General features: G+C 34.9%; 3 protein-coding genes across 8 annotated transcripts; all 3 read right to left on the bottom strand.

Annotated features, from left to right (window-relative positions):
* Positions 1-5739: 5739 nt before the first annotated feature.
* On the bottom strand, positions 5740-10602 carry LOC18605926 (uncharacterized). 6 transcript variants are annotated; one of them, XM_007039245.3, is made up of 6 exons: positions 10462-10602; positions 9680-10226; positions 7408-9125; positions 6784-6924; positions 6521-6694; positions 5740-6348 (listed from the first exon to the last, which is right to left on the bottom strand). In XM_007039245.3, exons 2-5 carry the CDS (start codon positions 10194-10196, stop codon positions 6524-6526), a joined length of 2547 nt encoding a protein of 848 aa, XP_007039307.3. In that variant the 5' UTR covers positions 10197-10226; positions 10462-10602; the 3' UTR covers positions 5740-6348; positions 6521-6523. The 6 variants fall into 6 exon arrangements, with proteins under 6 accessions (XP_007039307.3, XP_007039308.3, XP_007039309.3 ...); XM_007039246.3 differs by having other exon boundaries at positions 5740-6302; XM_007039247.3 differs by having other exon boundaries at positions 5740-6229.
* Positions 10603-12089: 1487 nt separating this feature from the next.
* LOC18605925 (heavy metal-associated isoprenylated plant protein 30-like) lies at positions 12090-14135 on the bottom strand. Its single transcript, XM_007039243.3, has 3 exons — positions 13795-14135; positions 12766-12841; positions 12090-12537 (listed from the first exon to the last, which is right to left on the bottom strand). The coding sequence occupies exons 1-3, from the start codon at positions 13933-13935 to the stop codon at positions 12215-12217; spliced, it is 540 nt and encodes a 179-aa protein (XP_007039305.1). The 5' UTR covers positions 13936-14135; the 3' UTR covers positions 12090-12214.
* Positions 14136-19395: 5260 nt separating this feature from the next.
* On the bottom strand, positions 19396-20056 carry LOC18605924 (uncharacterized). Its single transcript, XM_007039242.3, has one exon. It carries the CDS (start codon positions 19742-19744, stop codon positions 19571-19573), a length of 174 nt encoding a protein of 57 aa, XP_007039304.2. The 5' UTR covers positions 19745-20056; the 3' UTR covers positions 19396-19570.
* Between the last annotated feature and the right edge of the window lie 1805 nt (positions 20057-21861).

The raw sequence follows: 21861 nt of genomic DNA, 5'->3' as shown, positions 1-21861 counted from the left end.
TTGTTGGTATGGTACATATTGTGAATGGCATTTTTTTTCTTTATCTAATTTTTCAAGTACAAAAAGCTGATCATAGAGGAGCTTTCCTTCAGTTTGCAGGCGCTGTTAGTTTCCCTGATGGGATAGGTTTGGATAAGCAGTGAGTACAACACAGGAAGAGAGTCGTCTTTGTCTTTTGATACTCAGAAAACAGAAATTAAAGAGTCCCTATATGCAGGAGGTTTCTTGACGTAATTAATACAACTGAAGGGTTTTTGTTTTGGCAAGACATACAGAAATTCATGCACTCGTATTTTATTTTTTTTTCCCTTTTCGAACAAAGCTCTACCCCTGAAATTGAACTTATTTCTTATTCATGTTTTTAAATTGAGGCTCACTCAGTTGTGGGGACTGCTTAACTTTTTGCATGTCATTCGTTTCCATGACACCGACGTCGCTTCATAAAAGTACATGCTTAATGGGGTCTAGGTGTTGGCTAGAACTTGATCAAGGATATCATTTTCCATTTAATGATTTAGAAAAAAAGATTAACATATATCAGCTTTATTAATGCATGTATGGATTCTATATAATGCATTAATAACAAATAAATTTTAAATTTTAAAATTCGTTCTTAAAATTTAATGTTCATTTTAAGTTTAATTAAACAAAGAATACATTTTTTTATTCATTTTATGGATATGGGAATTTAGTTGATGTCTAGAAATTTACGTATTAATAAGATGGTAGGTAGGTTTCATCGAAAGACATAGACTTCGATAGGCACGTGATGAAACAACTTCACCATAAACCTATACATAACAAATATAAAAGAAAAGTATTGAGCATTAGATTCAGTTGATCAGGATATGCAATGTTTCCCACCTCTCTGGTTTGGTCAAGTAGAAAACTAATTTGTCAGCTAGAATTAATAATTTGTAGCATTAATTAGTTCAAACCTAGCTAAGGTATTGATCTATATCTTTGTCACTTTAATTAGCTAGGTAGTATTTATCAAAAGCATCAGCATTGCCGGTAGAAGTGTACATAGCTGAATGTGAAAGACAGATGTCAACCTTTTGCTTTAATAATTTGGATAATTAATGTTGCCATTCATTCCCCTCCTCACTCTCACTTTCCATTCATATAATAAACCAACAATTGATTTGAAATTCAATCATTGTGTTTAAAAGATTTTAATGATATTAGTCAACCATCTAAATTAACATGCATATGTAGATATGTTGGAATTAATTAAACTAATAGTATTCTATCTTCTAACAAATATTTAAGTAGATTTCAATTAATTAAATCTTTAACACTTAAAAAAATAAATGAGACAAGGTAAGGTATATATATATATATATTGAGGCATGTCCAAATACCCTTAATTCACATAGCTACCTAAAACGTTTTTTTAACGAAAATACAAGTGCAATTTACAAGTAAAATCTTAGTACAATATTTAATCAAATAATGCTAATGAAAAAGGCAGTATACAAATGGAAGGAAAAGACAACATAAAGACGGAAATAAGCCACACTAGAAGTGTATATAAAATTGAAGGAAAAAAAAAGAAAGAAAAAGTATGAAAAGGCTTATGTAACTGCAAGTACAATTGCCAGAGAGTGTGAGAATTGATCACACACTTTTCTCTTACGGATTAAAAGAAAGACAGTAACGATTCATCAAGGACAACACTGTTCAAAATTTGATGACCTTTCTCACTGGAGCCAAATACCAACCCCGATAAATTAAAATTTGAAAAAAAAAATTGGAAATTGCCAAGTGTTCAATTCTGCCATTGGAGAAATACTAACTATATGCCGTTTTGGTTAGGAGTGTAGAAGCAATGGAAAAGGACCCAATTCCCAATTGGATTGTGTCAAACGAGCAGGATAGGGTTGGTGTCCTTTTACTGGAGAAAGCATAATTGTTGTTAGGCTGTCATTGTTTACAAGGACAAGCCACTGCCAAGGTTCCAATGCCAATTACCTCACGCCTCTTTTATGTGTACATGGAATCATGGATTAGATTGATAGATAGACAGACTCTCTTCATGACGCACATGGCTGTATATGCGTTAGATTGGGCCCCTTTTTTAGTATGTGAAAGAAAGAAAAAACATAGCATCTAGAATCTAGAGTGGTAGCTAGCGAGTAGCAACCCAACAGCAGCAGCAAGAGCAGCAGGGAGAGAGACCCTTCAATGAATGGCTTGTAGGGCTGCGTTTTGGACTGAGGGAAACACACAACAGACAGCCCTAACGAGATATCTCGGGCAATACCCATATCCCTTTTATACCATTAACTTCCTGTAATTAGAATCTACTCTGATCTTTAACAGTATTTCTCTGCCTACATGGACATGCTTTCCATCTCCATGCTTTTGCTGAAATGACCTCACAGCCCCTTTACCCTTCTTGCCTTCTGAGTTTGGGCATTTCTTTCTTTTCTTTTCTGCACTCACTCAATTGCCTTTGCCTGCAGGGTGCATCACGTCATAGGCTAATCATAAATGGAAGTCCCAACTTTAAAACACCCTTAAAATATGATGGATATATTTGTAGTATACTTTTTGGCCTGCTCCTTGATTAACTTACAAATTTGCCTTGGCAAAAGCTTGTTTGCACATAAATGCAAAAGTCCAAGTCAGTTTGGAAACTTCTTTTCAGTTACTTACGTTATAAGTATATATTGTTTGCTAGTGATGTAAATCTATATCACCTCGTCTAGCTAGCATGGCTAACAAAGGCTAAGTGTGAATATTTAAATGCTTGTCATGTAGTTCATGGTTAAGCTAACAATATTTAAGTTTGGGTGATCCCACCATCTTATATATGAACAAAAGGGAAGCACATAAATGAACAAAAAGCAAGCATGGTGCACATAGTCTGTATAGTAAGCACCAACCCAAGGACAGGGATGAATGATGATGAAGACTGAAGAGAGGGCAATGGGTACGCGCAAACCTGAACAGGGACACCGAGTCCCCACCCTAGAAAGATAGTGTTGTAGAGATTTAGGGTTTAAGACAGAGGCGTAATCAATGACGACAACAAAGTTGCAAATATAAAAGAAAAGTAGTTATCCTTGTTTTATTTCTTCTCTCTTTCTCTCTCTCTCTCAATCCCAAAACTTTGCCAACAAAGAGGACGCGTGCAAACTACTCCCACTCCCCTAGACTGCATGGACCACGTTTTGGTTTGATATTTCTTTGGAATCAATGCACCACATTCCCGTGATACCCTTCACTATCCATCATCTCGCTTTGGCTCTATTCTGGAAGACTTTTTCCATGGTGAAAACTAAAGAAGAATTCAAAGAGAAAGAGAGAAGTGGCACGCTTCCCTTGCTTTCCCAATTCTACCACTCAACATTCCATCCCTTTTAAAAGTGGATGTGGACAATGGATTGCATCTGCCTCTTCTCAGTGTTAATAAGGCATCGAGAATGTCAAACCATGGACGGCTCTGATTAACTGCCCTAGCTACCTAGTTTATCGATTTCCCCCTCTCTACTTTTCTTGCTTTCGTTATGTTACATGTATATGATCAGATGATGCTACCGTGCAGAAACAAGTGCATAAGATTTTTAATAATAAAAAGTGTAAAGAAGAAAAGAAGTAGAAGCTGCAACAAAAGTAGAAGAGAAGATTAGGAAAAGCAGAAAAAAGATAACAAAATAAAGCTGATGCCTGATGGTGGGGGCGACTAAACTAGCTACGGATAATAACGCAGCTTCCTCTTCCATTTCATAAACTAGCATTCTTAAATAATGTTGTTTATCATGACAGAGCATTAACAATGACAGTGCAAAGGGTGGCAGCCGATCCCATAAAACAACCGCAATTATAGTGAAATGTAGAGGGAGGTGACAGTAACAACTCATTGGCCTGCAGCACAACCTCCATAACAGCCGTAAAGACTAGCGAGAGACTTTTATATATACATATATAAATGTGTTTGTGTTATTATGCAATATTTCTATATTTTTTTTATAGTAAATGCAATACTGTACGTAGGGGCTATGGTAAATATTTACCGAAGAAGAAAGGGGTAAACAAGGAAGAGAGAGGATGGGGGAGGGTGGGGCTGACTGCAGAATTCTGACCCACCTGCGGATGGCATGGGGCTGATTATTTTTTGTCCTACACTTAGCACTCCCTCAATTAATGCCGGGTACCCAGATTGTTGCTAAGGTATCCCAACTGCAACCATTTGTGAATGCCCATTCCCTTCTATATATACATCTCTTTCCCCTGTTAGCTTCCCCTTTCCGTCTCTTCCTTGTCTTCACTTTCCTATATACCCCCCTCCTCTCTTTCAAATTGTACTCATTTTTCTATAATTCCTTTTCCTTGTTCAGTGTTTTACTTTTAACCTGCCTGCATCTTCTAACTTCTTCCTCTTCATCTTCTTCTTGTAATGACAACACCATTATTCTGGTTTCATGCAATAATGATGAGATGGGATGGACCATATACATAAATATATATGGACCATTTTTTTTGGGGGGGAGGGGGAAGGCAAAGAGCGCAATCAGAGCTGAACTACATGGTAGTTTTGGCATATCGATTTCCTTTGATTTATTTTTATTTTTGTTTTTAAATAAAATTCTGATCTCTATTGCCATCGTAAATAGGATATGCCCGAGTTAGGGGTCCCCCACCTGGGGATGAGTAGTCACTTTAGCCTGAGTGGGTGTGAAGTTTTTTCATGGGCTGTCCTTGTACTTCCAACTTGGTATTCAAAACCTAAGCCGTTGTGGTACCACTGTAGTAAATAAGAGATAAATGATCTTTCTTCTCCAACCAAACCACGGGGGGAAAATACAAAACACACTATCTTTCCTACAATTCTTGTACTTAGAATCAAACCGATGCTCTTTTCTTTTTCTCCTGCAGGAATACAAGAAGCAGATCCACCTAGTTTCACGCAAGTACTGAAACGTCTTTTATGGGCTTCCTCAGTGAAAGTTTTTTAGTTATTAAAAAGATTCTTATAATTAAATAATATATTTTTATTTTGGTATTAAATAAAAAATTAACTAATCTTAACAAACGCTTATAAAGCAGGGGTGAGCCAAACCCTAAAAACCAAAAGATGGAAGAGTGAATGAGGAATTCCACCAGTCTTACCATGAGATTAAGACGATGGGTATATTAATTAAGAGGCAGTCGCTCTTGTGCTTAAAATGGAAAAAGAAATAATGGATTTGCAACTGCTTTACTTGGTTACAAATCAATTGTAGTACATCTTAAATACGTTTGTCGGAATACAAGGACCGGAATGTATAGGGAAAGTTGCTCATTGCCCGGTATCATTACCCCCACGAATAATGATTCTAACAACATTTTGTTTCTGGGCTTTATGCTGTACTAAAACTTAAAAATAAGTCACTTCTATTTACAATTTTTATGCCAAATGTTTTCCCTTCCACTACACGCAACTGGATTCATTTAACAATATTTAGATGTTGGAGTAATGATGTTAGTACAACTTTGATAGGCTTTGAACTCTTTTTTCAAATTATTAACCGGAAAACCCCAAATGTATACAAATTATATTTGAAATAAAATGTCTGACCACTAAAAAAGAGGGTCTTAAAGCTCTATCCAGGTGCAATTTGGACAAGTAAGAGTATAGCCTGTTTTGCCACGAGCTTAATGGCTGATTCACGTAGAAAAGGCAAAACCGGGCCTGCAGCCTTATATGTGACTGGTAATGCTAGTTATAAATTTAGTCAAGACTCAAGAACAGAACCAAGGCTTAGGCAGTCCCGTAGCGGTGTTCATTATTAATCAGACAGTAAATAACCCACCACGTAAGCGGCCCAAAACGTTTTCATGTATGCAATGGGCCTAATGGCGGTACCGCAGCCAGTATAGTAATTATGTTTTGCTTTATACCACGCAGTTTAGTATTAGGCTATTAGCTCGAATACTTGACATTTAAAAGTATCACAAACCTTCTAGGATTTAGCCACAAGCTGAAAGATTATATCCAAAGGAATGGCTAACCTTGGGGTGCTTTCCCCGATGCTTTGTTTTCTGACATTTTTCTGCCGCACGTTTGTCACTAGAAAGAAACTCAATCTTGTGGCTTCCATGATTGAACTTTTAGGCTGAGGCTTTGTCCTTGCGTGTTAAGATAATGACTTTAAAGCTACCATTAAACGCAAAGTCTGGTAGCTTGCAGGTCTTGAATCTTGTCTAGGACAGGAGCTTCCATCCAAGGCTTCACCACATTCTGAAATGTATCACATTTTCTCTATTATATTTATCACCTATGCACCTTCCACCCACACTTCGACTCATCAAACCTACACGTAATATTATGAGCTCAATCCCTAAAGTGAACCCTGACAACTGCCAAAATGGTGAAAATTATTTATACTGATAGTCCCACAAATGATGTCTATTAGCCATAGCTTCCTACAATCATAATTTAGGGCTCGGAATGCACGAGTGTGAAAATGTGCAAGAGTGGAAAGATAGTTTTGAAAGGGAAACCATTTCAAGGTTGAGGTAAAGAAATGACCTTTTATTTTGATCTGTATCTATCTGGCTCTGATTGCATTTGCAAGGCATGCGCTTGATACTTCTTTAAATTCAAAGCTGCTTTAGCCTCAAGCCACAAATCCCTATAAAATAAGGCTTCTGATGGCATTTCTTTCTCTATTGAAGGAATTACTTTTGGATCCTTCTCAATAACCTAAATGTTGCATCATAAATGGAAAGATTCAGCACCTTTCCGATTAATAGCATCAGATTCAACAACTAAATTATTGCCACAAATAATACCTGACTGATGTCACCGCCCTTCTCGAAGCCTTCATCATTGCTTTGATAAAAAGAATACAGCATTCTACCACTTAACATAGGAGCTGACGTCTTGTACATTTCCTGATCATGTAAAACAGCTTTATCCTTCACCTTTTTTACCTAAAAATTAATATTCGCTGCTGACAGATGCATTATTTAATTAAGGTTTTTCAGAATCTAATAAAGATTTTAGTATAACAATATTTACCCCGTGCTGTAATAGCAAACCATTAAGTCATAGAGGGGCAGCAAGGGGGTACTAGCTCATTCTTTCCAAGACCAGTAACATTCTTTAGAAAACAATTATGTGAGAAACAGATAAACAAAGGCACATTGCAAGTCAATTGCTCTCAGTCTCAGCATTTAGGAAAAGAATAGTTTATTCTCTGATATAAACAACATACCAGTGAAAAATAAATCAAGCAAACAAAGGCATGTAGGTTAGAATTATTATCATAGAAACATAATAACAGTCATAGTGCGAATAACGCATGCTTTGACATGCCATATTGGTTTCCAATGGGAATTATACGTAAAACATGAAGCAAATTCTCCACTAAGAAAATAAGACAAACAACAGCGAAAGGTTAATAGGTATCGTACCTCATGGCGATCAGCTGGTTGTCTACGACAATATAAAGTGCACGGATGACTTGATTCAAGCCTTACAGCCATTAGACCAGCCTTATTTCTGATAAGAACATAAAGGTTATTCATTATAGTCAGGAGTTTATCATACTCATGCTCACTCAGTGAACCTAAATCAAATGAAGAATTCTGTAGAAGCAACTCTGACAAATATTGCATTGTATTAATCATTAATTTAACATCAATTTTGGGAGGTGTAGACTTTGATGGCTCCTGAGGCCTCTCAGTAAAATCAGAAAAAACACCAACTCCAGTGGAATGTGAATTCAAGGCAGTTTCTGTTTCAAGGAAAGAGAAGCTTGTGCTTGGCCCATGATGTGCAATGTCCTCAACACTATCCAACCCATTATGCGCTGCATCCTCAATACCCTCCATGGAGCCAGCAACATTTGTGCCTCTCACAAGCTGACTTGCAGATGTAACATACTCTTCTCTGAGATATGGCTGAAAACTGCAAGAAGAATTGACTGCTGAACTTCTAAATGACTTGTAGGGAATGCCACACTCCTTTTTTGAGTCATGGACATCACTAGAACTCTGGATTCCTATATCATCGATCCTTTCTGAAGGGCATTTAACTGCATTAACAGAATCTGTTGATCTGTGTTCACTTGATGAAGAAGTAACATCTAAAGCTGCACTCTTCTGAGAAGACAAGGAACTATCTCCATGGCCTTCCTTCTGATGGTGATCCACTTTTGGTTTAGAATTTCCAGGAATAAACACAGGTGCCTGAGGATTTAAACTACTACGTGCCACTTTTTCATTCTTAGAATGTTCTGACTTCAGAGGCATTGAAACTCTAAATGGAGATTGACCCTTACTATCTTCTGAATTCACAGGCACTGAATCACTGAGTGGAGATTTATTAGCCTGGGTTCCTTTCCAGCAAGGTGAATCCACATCAGAATCACCATGGCTGGTGGAAGATTTATCATCAGGTATACCTGGTTTAGCACCATGTTGTTCCAGAGTTAAGTCTTGAGGAACATTAGGACAAGCAATTCGAAGCTTGGATTTTGCTCTTATAGAGGGATTATTAGTCTCATCGTGGAAGGGTTCAACAATCTTTCCTTTTTCACCTTTTTCAATTATGACTTGGTCATGGCAAGCCACCTTGTCCACAGGATTATGCACTGTAGAAGTATCCATCATGCCAGGCAGAACATAGTCAAAATAAGAATCCCTGCTGCTGACAGCATCACTGCCACCAGATGCCACATTCACTAATGGAACAGGATTAACAATTGGAGGATTGGAACCAGCACTTGATGGTTTGCAAATTTGAGCTGAATAAGAAAAACATTCTGGTGCATGTGAAACCAGAGTTTCAGCATGACAAGAGCCAAGATGTGGAAAGCAACTCTCATAGGGAAAAATAGTTGAACCAAAAAGACTACAAGCAATTGATTCCGCTGAGTATAAAAGTTGACTTTGAGTATCTTGAGGTCTAGGAGGAAAGGGCAAATCCGATGATATTGAAAATGGTTTTGTCACACATTTCATCAACAAGTTTACCTCAGAATTAGCCAGTGGAAAAATACTGCTTTCAGTATGTATTTTCTCCTTGTCTTCTGGTCTAATTTGATTATCTTTTCCTATGACCACACTGCCTTTTCCACGCAAAACAAAAGATGTTTCACTAACAAGTTTCGATCCTTCAAGAGTAGTACCTGAACAAAATCATTAACAGTTTCAGCCCTTATTGCATGGTCATCACAAAAGGTATAAATTGTTTGAAATATGCTTCTAATTTTTATTCATCTTTGCACCTTCAACCCACCTCCAGTCAATCCAAGTAGAATAAAACCCTGTGATTCAAAACCTACAAATTACTGATCCCTTTAGAAGAGCAACTCTACAAGTTCCTAATTTTTCAGTATTAGAATGTCACAATTGTTAATGCCTAATGACAGTAATGACATTGTCAAAGTTTATCTCTGGCATTATGCAACATGACCAAATCAAAGTTCACAGTCTCTTATCATGGTCTGTTCTTAATGATTGATAGCAAATGAATTTCCTCCTTCTCTAATATCATTAGGATTTTAGTTTTATAATCATAATATTGATATGAAATGGGGCCATCAGCAACATAGCAGTCTATAATAAACTTCATCACAAGTCTCATAAAGTTAATAAAGCTCAGATAGGCTATTGTAAGATAATGAACCAATCATAACAAAATTTAATTTGATACGAAAATCCTCCAAGAAATTGAAGATACCTTGTTCAAGCGGGTTATTGGAAGACAGTGAACCAGCACTTGCAACCTGACGGTTGCAGCGAAGAATTTCAGTCCCTTGTTGATGTACAGCAGTTCCTTGTAGCCCACCCTTGTTGCCCACATTACCAAAGCTTGAGGAACTAGGAATGAAATTGGTTTGAGAAGATTGATGAGTAGACAAAGTGAAATGGGTGTGAAGTGGAGGTTCCTCTAACTGGTAGTATGCAAAACGAGAGTCGAATTCAAAGTCAGGGCCATCAACACAAGGGAAAGCAGTAATAGAAGTAGCATCAGAGTGATAGGCATAGCAGCCACGATGACCTTGATTACCCAAACTCAAACAGGGAAAGGGTTGATCATGATTGCAAGGAGAAGAAGAAGAGTCAAGTAAAGGGTCAAAAGATTCATGGCGATTGAAAGGGTTGTTGACAGTGAAGGGACGAGCCAAAGGTGACAAACGAGATGATGATGTTGGGGTTGAAAAGACATTAATGGCCTTAGGCCTCTCACTCATCATTTCTCCAAACCAAACCACCCACAAAAAAGCCTGTCAAAATTTTTTACATTCATCGGCAAACAAGAACAGGAATCAGAAACAAACAGAGAATTCGACATGATCATCATCGCAGCCCAACATAATTTTTCTTTGATTAAAAAACGAAAAAGAAAATATTTATTAGTGATGATAAAGAAAAGAAAGACTTTGCCTTTGCAGAGGTAAAAGAACTATTTGATGAATGCAGATTGAACACCATAAATGGAAATTATATCATATTTCATACCTGAAAAGAAGATTGAAGCTGAAAGAATTCGAGTTTTTCTTTGGTTTTGATTTTAATTTATTTGCCATCGTTCTGCAGGAGTGCACCCTGGCAGGCTCATCCTTTTCTACTATTTGCTTTTATTTGAACAAAGACTTTCTTTTTGAACTGCTTCTTTAATAAGTCATAAGTCGTAGACCAACGATACGTTAACTCGTTGGATTGTTCCCTCGCTCTTTTCTTTTTTTTTTTTTATCTTTTCGGCTATAATACTTTGAATTAATTAAAAAAATTTTATTTTTATTACTTTCAATTAAATTTTTTTTTATTTTTATCTTAAATTAATTAAACTTTTATTAATTAAATTATTATAATAATATTTTAATATATCACATTAATTTTACATAAAATAAAATGATAAATAATATTTTAATTAATAACAATTAATCCACTATTAATCAATAGAATATATTTGATTTAAAATAAAAAATAAAAACTCAATTAATATAATAAAAAATATATAATTATTTAATTTTTTTTAAATATTATATCTTTTTTACTTTATAATTTTCTTTTTCCTTATACACTTACATTTTTCTTTATTACATGAAAAAATCTACTACTGTACATTTTGTTTTTCTTTCTTTATTTAAAAAAACAATAAGAATTATCATATATCCTTTCAAGTAATGTACTAAATTTTATTTTGGCTGTGAAATATGGTGATTTTCTAAAAGAAAATATGTTGATTTAGTAGTATTTAGTCCTAATTTCACAATATTGAAATACAACTATATTTTAGCCGAAAAATATACCCACATGAGATTTGTTTTCACTACAAAAAGATAATTAATAGAAATAAATAAAAGAGATTGATGTATAATTAACTTGTCAAAAAAAGCAAGTAGAATGGGATTTTACGTAAATTAGGAAGAGATGGGAGACTCAAATGTAATTAACACAAAATGGGGTCCACGAACGCTTTCATTTTCTTGGGAAGATAAGAACCAAAGAACAAGAGAGCAAGGAGAAACCAATTATTATTAATGAAATTAATTTAAGTAATCACAATGCACGAGGAACATGCCTTTTCCATTGCGAGAAGTTCCATCGTTGGATCTTTCTTTTCATGCCTGCCAGACCAGTCTAACGGTCCCAAACAATTCGACTAACATTCTTACCTTCTTCACGAAGTAAACCCCTGTTCAATTTTCTTTCTTTATTTTATTTTAATTTTTAATTCCATATGATTATCCTCAAAGAAAACGGCATCCAACTACAAATGGACAAATTCATCAGAACATGTCAAAAAAAAAAAAGAAAACCAACCAATGTATAGCTTATAATGAAACTTGTTTGCATATGAAAATTTAGAGATACCCAATAATTATACCAAAAAATGGTTGACAGCCGCAAAGTTGTTTAATTTTTCTATCAAGGGATTCTGCTATGTTAGGTGGCACTCAATTCACTAATGCCACTTGCTTTCCTGGTCTGAATCTGCTTTTCTTGTCACTTGGTTTCAACAAAAACTAATCACGGTGTGAGGGGTGATTCCTAGCATGACTCATGAAACCAATAATGCACCGGAGCGGATTCCAATTGAATATATTCCCATCCTTGAAGCACCACCAGATTAAGATTTAGCATGACTTCACGGAACAATTTATATTCACTGATAAATTCTTTTCACACTGGAGAGTTATTGCAAATATATAGTATTACTTTACATGATGATGGAAATGGATGGTACATACAATAGTTCGTAAGTTTTTTACATGAGACAGCAGGCATTGACATTGTCGTCGTTGAACATGTTGCTGACCTTGTCATCTCCGCGATGAGTCACTGGGATGTTGCCATGCCTGTGTCCAAGATTGTAGCCATGCCTGTAATAGTTGTAACTCTCTTTGAACTCGTTTGTTGTGTCTTTGAAATATTCGTTGGTGGAGGTGAAGTACAAAGGAGGATCAGGGTAGGGCCAGAACTCGGCCCTCTTTCCAGCCCTCCTCACTTGTTTCAGCACCTTGTTGCGATCAACGTACCCGATCACGGTTACCTTTTCCATTTCCAGGTCCACTTCCACCGAATCAATCCCTGACACAATATTTCTAAGCATTAATAATCCAAATGTTGTTTTAGCTAATGAATCTATTAAACACAAAATGGTAGTTTTATTCATATACACAGAGAATCTGAAACAGAAGCAAAGCAGTTAAATGACCCATATATCATACATATAATGATCCTATGAAACAGTGATCAGACAAGAATCAATCTAAACATTGTTTACAAGGAAAGATTTCTAAAGAAAGGAGAATATACCTCTAAGCTTGTAAATGGCGTTTTTGACTACTCTCTCGCAGCCAGTGCAGCACATTCTGACTTTGAGGTCCACAGTCTGTAAAGAGATCAAGTTTAACAGTCACAAATGCTAATTTTATTCATAAAAATTTTATCTTTCTTCTTATTCCTTTGTTCCTTTCTTCTGAGGCCTTTTACGCTTTATGCGATTAAAGGAAACCCCAAGGGATTAAGAAATACCCTGTTGGGTCTAGATTAAACTTGTTTGCAGATTCTTGAATCCACTAATTAAGACCAGGTAGCATAGTCTTAAAGTTGGTACAAGAAATATGATTCTAAGCTAAAAGCATGACCAGCAAACAAGCTGTGAGGAGCTTGTGTCCTCCTTCTAAAGTTCGAATATCTTCAATAACAATGCCTTTGCATACTTTTGGTTTCAATAACTAAGATTTAATTAACAAAAGATTATTCTGCATGTATATCTAACTGAAAACTAAGGCTTTTGTAAAATTGTTACGTGTGTGAGACAAAAAGATTGTGCATGCCTCAATGGTGTCAAGACTAGTAAGTTGTTTGTTCAAATTAAACTGTGTCCTAAACATTTAACCTGAAACATTGAAACAAGGTTTAAGTAAGATTGGATTGTGAAAAGTTTTTCTCCATGAGCAATTAATAGGAAAACCTTGTTACATGGACTAAGCTTAAACCAAGCAAAGGAACAAAGCTAGCATGCTCAACAAGCAACATAACTTTTTTTGTGAAGGAAAGCCTCAAGCGTTTTACATTGCCACTTCAACATCCATAAAGGACGTACGAAGGAGAAAGAAAAGGCAGATACGCTGAATATATAACCCATAAAATAGGAGGGAAAGGTTGGCAAATTGGCCTCACGGTGCCCGTGGATATGTAAGAGACCCAGTTTTTTTTTTTTTCCATTTGTTTCCTAGCAAGTTGGAGATGGAGAAGCATGGTGAAAGGAGAAGGCAAACAATTAAGATACCTAGATGGACCAAAAGAAAGAAACAAAATATACTTGGGATGAAAGGGAACCTGCAAAGAAAGTGGTCGACCCTTAGGCATGTTGTAGTAATTGATGTTGCTGAAGCCTTTTTTGTTGTCTCGGTAGCCAAAAAAACAGGATGCGATGACAGATATAATGGAGCCAAATGCTCTGGCTAGTAAGGTAGCCATAGAAATAAGACTTCTCAAGTATATAAAGAGAAGGAAAGAAGAGAAACTGATGAAGACAATCCCAGCCCCAGAAGATATTCCTCTATGGCATTGGCATCGCCTGCCTTGAGTTCTAATCTCTTGGTAATATATTCCGAAGAAATCCGATACTATTCAAAAATGAACCATTTCTTGTGCTTATATCCATTGGACTCTGGCCGGGGCTTCACATTTCACACGCATTATATATGAAAATTATAATAAACCCTTTTGTGAGGGAATGGTATCAAACTCTCATGTCTATGCTTGAGATGTGGGTCAAGCTAACATGACTGCTGACACATTGAGAAGGGAATATCAGCTGATTTGGGATATGGATGGGCTTAAGTAAGGAAAGCTGGGCTTTGATGCAAAGGGAACATATATTCCTAAAAATCTTTCTTTCCACCATCTTTTGAAAATCACAATACAACATATGCAACAATATCTATCTAGAAAGCCTAACAAAGTTTTATTCCCCGCACATTGTTTTCTACTTAAGCCTTACAAGCTATAGATGTTTTACATTTTTATGCAAGCCTAGAGAAAACAGAACCTTTGAGCTTTATATAGTACTATTGGTAGTCATTAAAATATCAACTGAGGATTATAATAATAAGCTGCGACAGGGAACAAATGCACTGTTATTCCACACTATGGAATGCAAGCCACTCAGGGTAAAGTTCTTCCAGCTATTACAGCCAACCACTGTCCGGCAGAACTGCCCAAAAAAGGATATGAGAACTTAATTGCTCCTTCCTGTGTATCTTTTTGCTCAATATACAAAACTACTTATTTGATCGCAAATTTTGCAAAGTAGCCCTTAAGTCTTAAGTATGGTTTCTAACTGGACATTCCAAATCTTCTGATAAAAGCAGGGCTAGGGCTACCTAATAGTTGTATTTTATGGGTAGTGCTACTCCTACCCTACTAGTATGGTATATTATTTTCCATGTACTTTGTATTATTAACTTGAAAGAATGTTATCCATTAGATTTATGCCCATGTAGTTTATTCTGCACAACTTTTGGTTACTAATTGTTCACAAGGTTCGATGCTTTTTTTATACTTCTATAAGTTAGTGACAATTTGTTGATTACCATTGGAAGCTAATTTGTTTATTAGAAAGAGAATAACTGCTTTTATCCTCCCTGCCATGAACTAACATTTCAGAGATAAAAACTATTTAACATGAAGAATGTCCCTCGAATTTATAATTAATTAGTCAAATCATTATTTGTACTTTGAATTAAAAGCTAGCTTACTGCATTTTAGTTCTGTTGGTTATAAATTCCATGGGCCATAACTAAGAAAAAACGCTGCTGACGCCCAAAACAGGAGTCGAGAGGTATTATTAATATACCCAATAGGCATAATGGTCTTCATATTCAGGATTCTCCAACACTTTACACCATATGCAATACGCATGTAAAATGTATAGTGTTAAGACATGACAAACTCCAAACTCATAGAGATGAATAAAATGTATGGTAAGAAATCAAGGGTCGAACCTGGCTACCTTCTCCCTCAAATTCTAGTTTTATATACAGGAGAAAAACTTCCTGATCCTGGCCGAAGTAGGGTATTAATTATCAGCCAGGGGACTTCAGCCTGTTGATTTGCTCCTGCTCCACCATCCCTCTGCAGAGAAATTTATGCCAATGTGTCATCAACCATTTCTTTTTGATTTAGGTGTTGGGAGTGGCAAACATTTTCATTTTTAACAGAAATTTGTTTGCCATTGATAATCTAGCACCTAATGCATACTTTTAGAACCATAATTTTAGTTTTCTGAAACTAATTTGCTTATACCTGGCAAGTTTGATACTGCTAATCTGCTGCTTATGATCACACGAGCAAGGTCAGGCGCTTCATTCTATCGAAGAAGAAGGGTCTCTGATCTCAACAGAATTGCAAAAAAGTCTGAAACAACACAACCTCAAATAGCAGTCTTCATTCCCAAGTTACTTTGCCATTATTCATTTCTGTGACATTCTGAAGAAACATTGCTACTACCAATACATTCAATTACATCATCATATCAGAAGAGACGATGAATTCTCATACCTGTCATAAAACCACTTCTGCGTGGGACTTGGCCCCAATTACCCTGGATGATGTCACATTATCTGATGGTCACTTCTGCAGCACTGTTGCTTATGGGGTGCAGGAAACTTTAGCTCTAAAATTTTAATAGCATTTGCTTGGTTGGAGGATTTGAATTTATACCAACAAATCACACATGTTTTCACATACATTCTTAATTTGATCCCCACCCTAACGGACCAGACACATAGATTAGACAAGAGCATCAAAATTCAAATCTACTAAACCAATAATGATTCCACAGAATCATTAATAGTGCTTGAAAATGGAGCTTCTTATGCCGAGGGCCCACGTTAGAAGTGGTTGTGCTAGGAAAACAGGGCGTATTCCGAAGAATTCCACCCCAAATGATTCTGATTTCTGAGGCACCTAACAGAATTAGCCTTCAGAGTTCTAATTCTGGGAATCCTTAACAGGCACTTGTTCATCCGCATTACTTCAGTAGGCCAGGCCTAGTGGACTACTGTGCCGCTTGTTGTGGGTTAGGCTTTAAGCCCGTTTGAGTTGCAATGAAGGAATCTTCTATCATCATTGAGCCCAACCCAACCCACGAACCAACAAGAAAATAAATTTAAATTTAAATCCTTGTTATTGAAATTTTAATTAGTTTGTGTTTGATAAATTATTAAAAAATTTTCAATAATTTAATTTTTAAAATGAGTTTGATTATTTATTTTAAATATCACTTAAAAATAAAATTTTCCATTAAAAAGTATTGAAAATATTAAGTAACTAAAATTACTTTATATACATTCTTATTTAAAAAATTCTCATTTAATTACATTAACTATATATATAAATAATTTTTGACCTTTTAGTAAAAAAATTCAACAAAATATCTATTTAAAGTTTAATTTTCAAAAGAATACCAGACAATTTTTGTAGTAAAAATTCACTGATTTTTTTTCAAAATAAAAAATTCAATACTTAATTTTCAAATATTTAATTTTTGTCAGTTTATTAAACAACACATTAATCAACATCTATGTATGATGTTGTGTTTAATTAGACCTAGCAATTTGTATTTTTGTGTCGGATACGATTAAACACGAAACACATTAAGGTTAAATATGAATACGACACGTTAAATATTCGTATCTTAAATTTAAAACACGTATACGTATACGTTTATTAAATGTGTAACACGACACGACACGATTAACACGTTTATTAAACGTATCAATATACGACACGACACGATTAATAACACGTTTAACACGATTAACACATTTAACACGACCAACACGTTTAACACGATTAAATAAAAATATTTACAATTAAATATAATTTATTATTTAAATTTAAAATCTATAATTATAAAAATAATTATAACAAAACAAAAATAATAATAACATCAAATATAATAAAATTTAATATAAATAACATATATAAAATTCATTATCATATAATATGATAAAATATATCATTAACATCTAACCTTCAAACACTAATAATATAAAAAATCATTCATAATTTTTAATGGTAATAATTACATTATTACCTTTATAAAATTAAAAAAACTTATTAAAATAATTATTTAAAATTATTTATATAAGGTTAAAATAATCTTTAACTATTAATTTTTAATAAGTTAATAAACGTGTCACGTATACACGTTTAAACATGATAACACGATTCAATAAACGTGTTTAAATGTGTTTTAAATGTATTTGTTGTGTTTGATACGTTAAGATACGAAAATTCGTGTCTTAACGTGTCAAATACGATTAGACACAAAATACATTAAAATTAAATCCAAAATCTGTTTAACCTGTGTTTTCTCGTGTCGTGTTAACGTGTCGTATCCAAAATTGTCAGATCTATGTTTAATGTTTCTCTTCACATCAACCAAGAGATTTGAACTTTTAATCACACCGACAAAATGAAGCAATGTGATGTATATATATATATATATATATATAATTGAGAGGGATTGATATTTTCCCACCTTATCTCTTTCTCCCCTTATATTTAATCACAAAAATACATGTTAATAAATTGCACTTAGCCTAAACAAATATCACAAGTCTACATTTGTGCGTTTGTAACCAAAGCAGTCATGATGATACTAATTGCATAGATGTTAGGTAGGGGTGTGCAAACGGTTAGTTTGGTTAGTTCAGTTTTGGATATCTAATAACCGAACTAATCGAACTCATTTTTAAAAATAACTGAAATCGAACCGAACTATATAACTAACTGAACTAACCGAAACTAAATTAATTCGGTTAGTTTGTTTCGATTTTCAAAAACTGAACTTAACAAATTTTTTATTTTTTTGTATATATTAATTTATACTGTATTTGTTTAAATAAATCAATGTTACAAAAATATTAAAAATGATCTTAAAAAATTATAATAAATAAAATAAATACTCATATAATTTATATGAAATAAGCAACAATAAATAATTAAAGTTTAAAATTTTTTTCATGTAAAATTTTCATAATACTCTTATTTAAATTCGATTAGTTTAATTAAAAATGTTCCTAATCGAATCGAACCAAAATAATTTTATTAACTGAACTATCTTAACCAAATTAATCAAAAAATTGAACTAACCAAATCAAAAAAATTAAATTTATTTCGATTCCATTATTCAGTTCAATTTATATTTACTCATCCCTAATGTTATGGAAAGAGTACATCAAGCATTATCCTTTCGCAATGAAAGGATGGCATTGTGCATTAATCATTCCGTTGATGATGGCATGAAGTGGAAAGCCTGGGTGGGTCAAGTCCCAGTAATGGCACTTAAAAAGGCTGCTAGTGAGTATAAAAGGTTTGAATAAAGTGCTTCAAAACTCCTCCAGTGGGCTGACACTTTTAAAAGATCAGGTTTGGTACAAATTTCGATGGGTTTGACATTACAAACTCCTTCAAATCAACAAAACCAGGATAAATGAACAGTGAAAAACAAGGATGTTCTACACACTTCTTCGCAGCTCACAAGCAATGCCCATGCCCACCTTGTCTTTGTCCCTGTTGTTGTCTGTCAACATCTGATCCTATCGAATGAACCCTTTTGGCCGAATGTTGGAATTACCCAAAAACAATCAACATCATTGCTTCAGATATTTTACGAACCAATGCAGTTTCTTTCTTTGATAATGGGCAAATTTTGCCCAAGCCGGCTATGGATAAGGCATGGTTGAATTATTGATCTTCATGAACATTAAAAGTTAAATGGATCAAAATCCAGTACGATGGTTTTTTTTTAATTAAAAAAAGAGAATTTGAACCTGGTAGGACATCATGCACCAATCATATTCTAGGATGCAATATGATGTTTCAGTTGATCAAATTGAACTACCCAGAAAAGCAAATCCACAAGACTCAAAAGAACAAAGATCTAGCATAATGCAATTTCCAAATGAAAATTATATTACATAGATGAAGAAAAGAGAACTCCGGAGACTGTACAGATAGTTGAAATCCGCATGTCTATATCCATAATGTAAAAGCAAAAGAACGAGGAACAAAAGGGGGAAAAAAACAGGGGTTTTAACTTTTAAGCAGGGGCTCGGAGAAGAGGGGGAGTGGAGGAAACAAAAGGAAGGCTGCGGAGGATAAGGAAACGAATACGCCTTGGAAAAGGAGCTTCATGCAACAAATGCTCAAGCACTCTAGCCAACAGCACCGTGTACTCCTCCATGAGCTCCGCTACTATTGCCACCAGAATCATCTCTTTTAACCTTGTGTCGGACTAAAACTAAAGACTAAAAGCTTGGGACCAATCTAGCGAGTCCAAATCAAATTATAAGAAGTGATCGCCTCGAAAATATTAATACGGTGAAAATTTGGTGGGTCAGGGAAGAACGGGTGTCGATGTTTATCAAGAAAAGGTTCGAGAGAAGGTGATTTGATAAGGAGTGGAGAATGGGTCTACAAATTCTATGGGGAAGGGAGGGGACTCTGGTTTCTGGTTTTTTCTAAAAGAATAAAATATATTGCAAGCGCAAGGCAATGGTATAAAGATACAGCAAGTAGAGGAAATTACAACAGGCGGCAGCCAGCACTTTAAGTATTTGCAGTTTCCAGTGTGCTGCTGGGTTTAGGAGTTTCCACGTGGAGATTCACCCCCACATAAATGTACGCTGTTTGTTTAGATTTATCTGGACACCGGTTGCCTCAACCTTATCCTGTCCATTCATTCATTATCATATTTTATTATAATCTTTGTTACTACTGCATACGATGTCTACTAAAGTATTTAATAAAGCCTTATGCCACGTCCGGGTATTTATTATTAATATTAATATTCTCACAAAATATGAGATGAATTCGGTGGTTAAAGATAGGAAAAATGTTTAGGTGGAGACATTCGTTCATCTTCACAATTTTGATAGTTAAATTTAATTAAGATTATATCATCTTATTATGATAATATTTACGTATGAATCTTTAAAACCTAGTGAGAATAAATAAAGACGATTCTACACAATTTCTGGAGTTTGTTAAGAAGGTGCTTAACTTACATCGACAATTCTTGGCATCTAAACAAACAAACAAACAAACCAATAAAAAAAAAAAAGGAAACGAGCGTTATTATGAGAAAATTAGGGAATGATCCCAGAATAATATGTCATCTTTCACATATATGTAACCCCCAATTTTACACAGCTTTTTATTTTGTTGTGATCTGCTCCGTTTTTCGAGTTGCAGCAGCGAATGAATTAGGTCCATGTGTTCTTAATATTGAATTCGTGTTATCGTAGTTCTCACTACATTGACATTAGCTAAACGATGTTTAACTTTAATCAGTTATTAATATTAAGTCAACTTTTTTTGACAGAGAAATATTAAGTGAACTTTAATTAAGAATAAAATATAATTTGTATACATCAAACATAAATAGAATTAAATTTTCTACATTTTAGTGTATAATTATTTTTTTCCTTTTCTCTTCTCTCTCCTTGGATTGGAGAAATAAAACTGGTAATATTTGTCATGTATAAAAGTGTGTGCATAACCAGTAAAACACATAATGTACCCATAAATTTTGTAAGTAAGCAGCCTGTACCAAAACATTACCTAACATCTCCATTCTCCTATTTGCTCATAACGAGTCCAACGAAAGTTTAAATTTCTTCTTCTTCTATTTTTTATTTTTAAATCAAGAAACAATATTTTAACAAAGGGAAAGAATATTTGGAACCTAATAATACAGTAAAAAAAGGGGGTTTTTCCTAGGGTAAACAAAGCCCACCGTTTCGGTGATATAGATGGCACTCATCCAACGAGGCCACAGAGTCTACAAATGGGTCAACATGGGGAGCTTCGAAGCGCCTAAGTTTGACATGGAAATCTGGATGGTCATTGCGAATCTCCATTTGTAGACCGCCACAACTCCAATAGGCATGAATTAACCTGCAGTGTTCTCCCTTACTGGCGGTGAGGCTCATCCCTAAGCGTTGAAAATTGACCTCTTGCCTCTCTTTTTGTTTTTTTTTTTTTGTCCTTTTTGGGTGTAAAGGAGAGCACCAAATTTCCATCTTACGAACCCAATTTACCGAACTTCACTCACTTCCTTTTCTTCTAGAGTTAATAGCTGCCCCACAACAACAATAACAATAGTAGCATACTTCTAAATAGGAAAACCTTGCTTACCATGTGAATTTCAAAATTAGTCTTTCAACAAATCCTCTAATTCTTCTTACAGGGGGATCAATCTGCATACTTTTTGCTTCCCACTTATGGCGAATTTACGTACGCAAAGGAATGGCTACAGCAGCAGAAGAAAACGAAACTAAGCAAGATGATTTTGTTTCCTCCTAATCCAGAACGTAAAGTTGGTATAAG

Source organism: Theobroma cacao, chromosome 3 (assembly GCF_053813885.1).
Source record: "Theobroma cacao isolate CCN51 chromosome 3, ASM5381388v1, whole genome shotgun sequence".
NCBI classification, from domain to species: domain Eukaryota; kingdom Viridiplantae; phylum Streptophyta; class Magnoliopsida; order Malvales; family Malvaceae; genus Theobroma; species Theobroma cacao.
The sequence above is the reverse complement of the archived record's forward strand: the minus strand, read 5'-3'. Positions and strand labels throughout refer to the sequence as shown.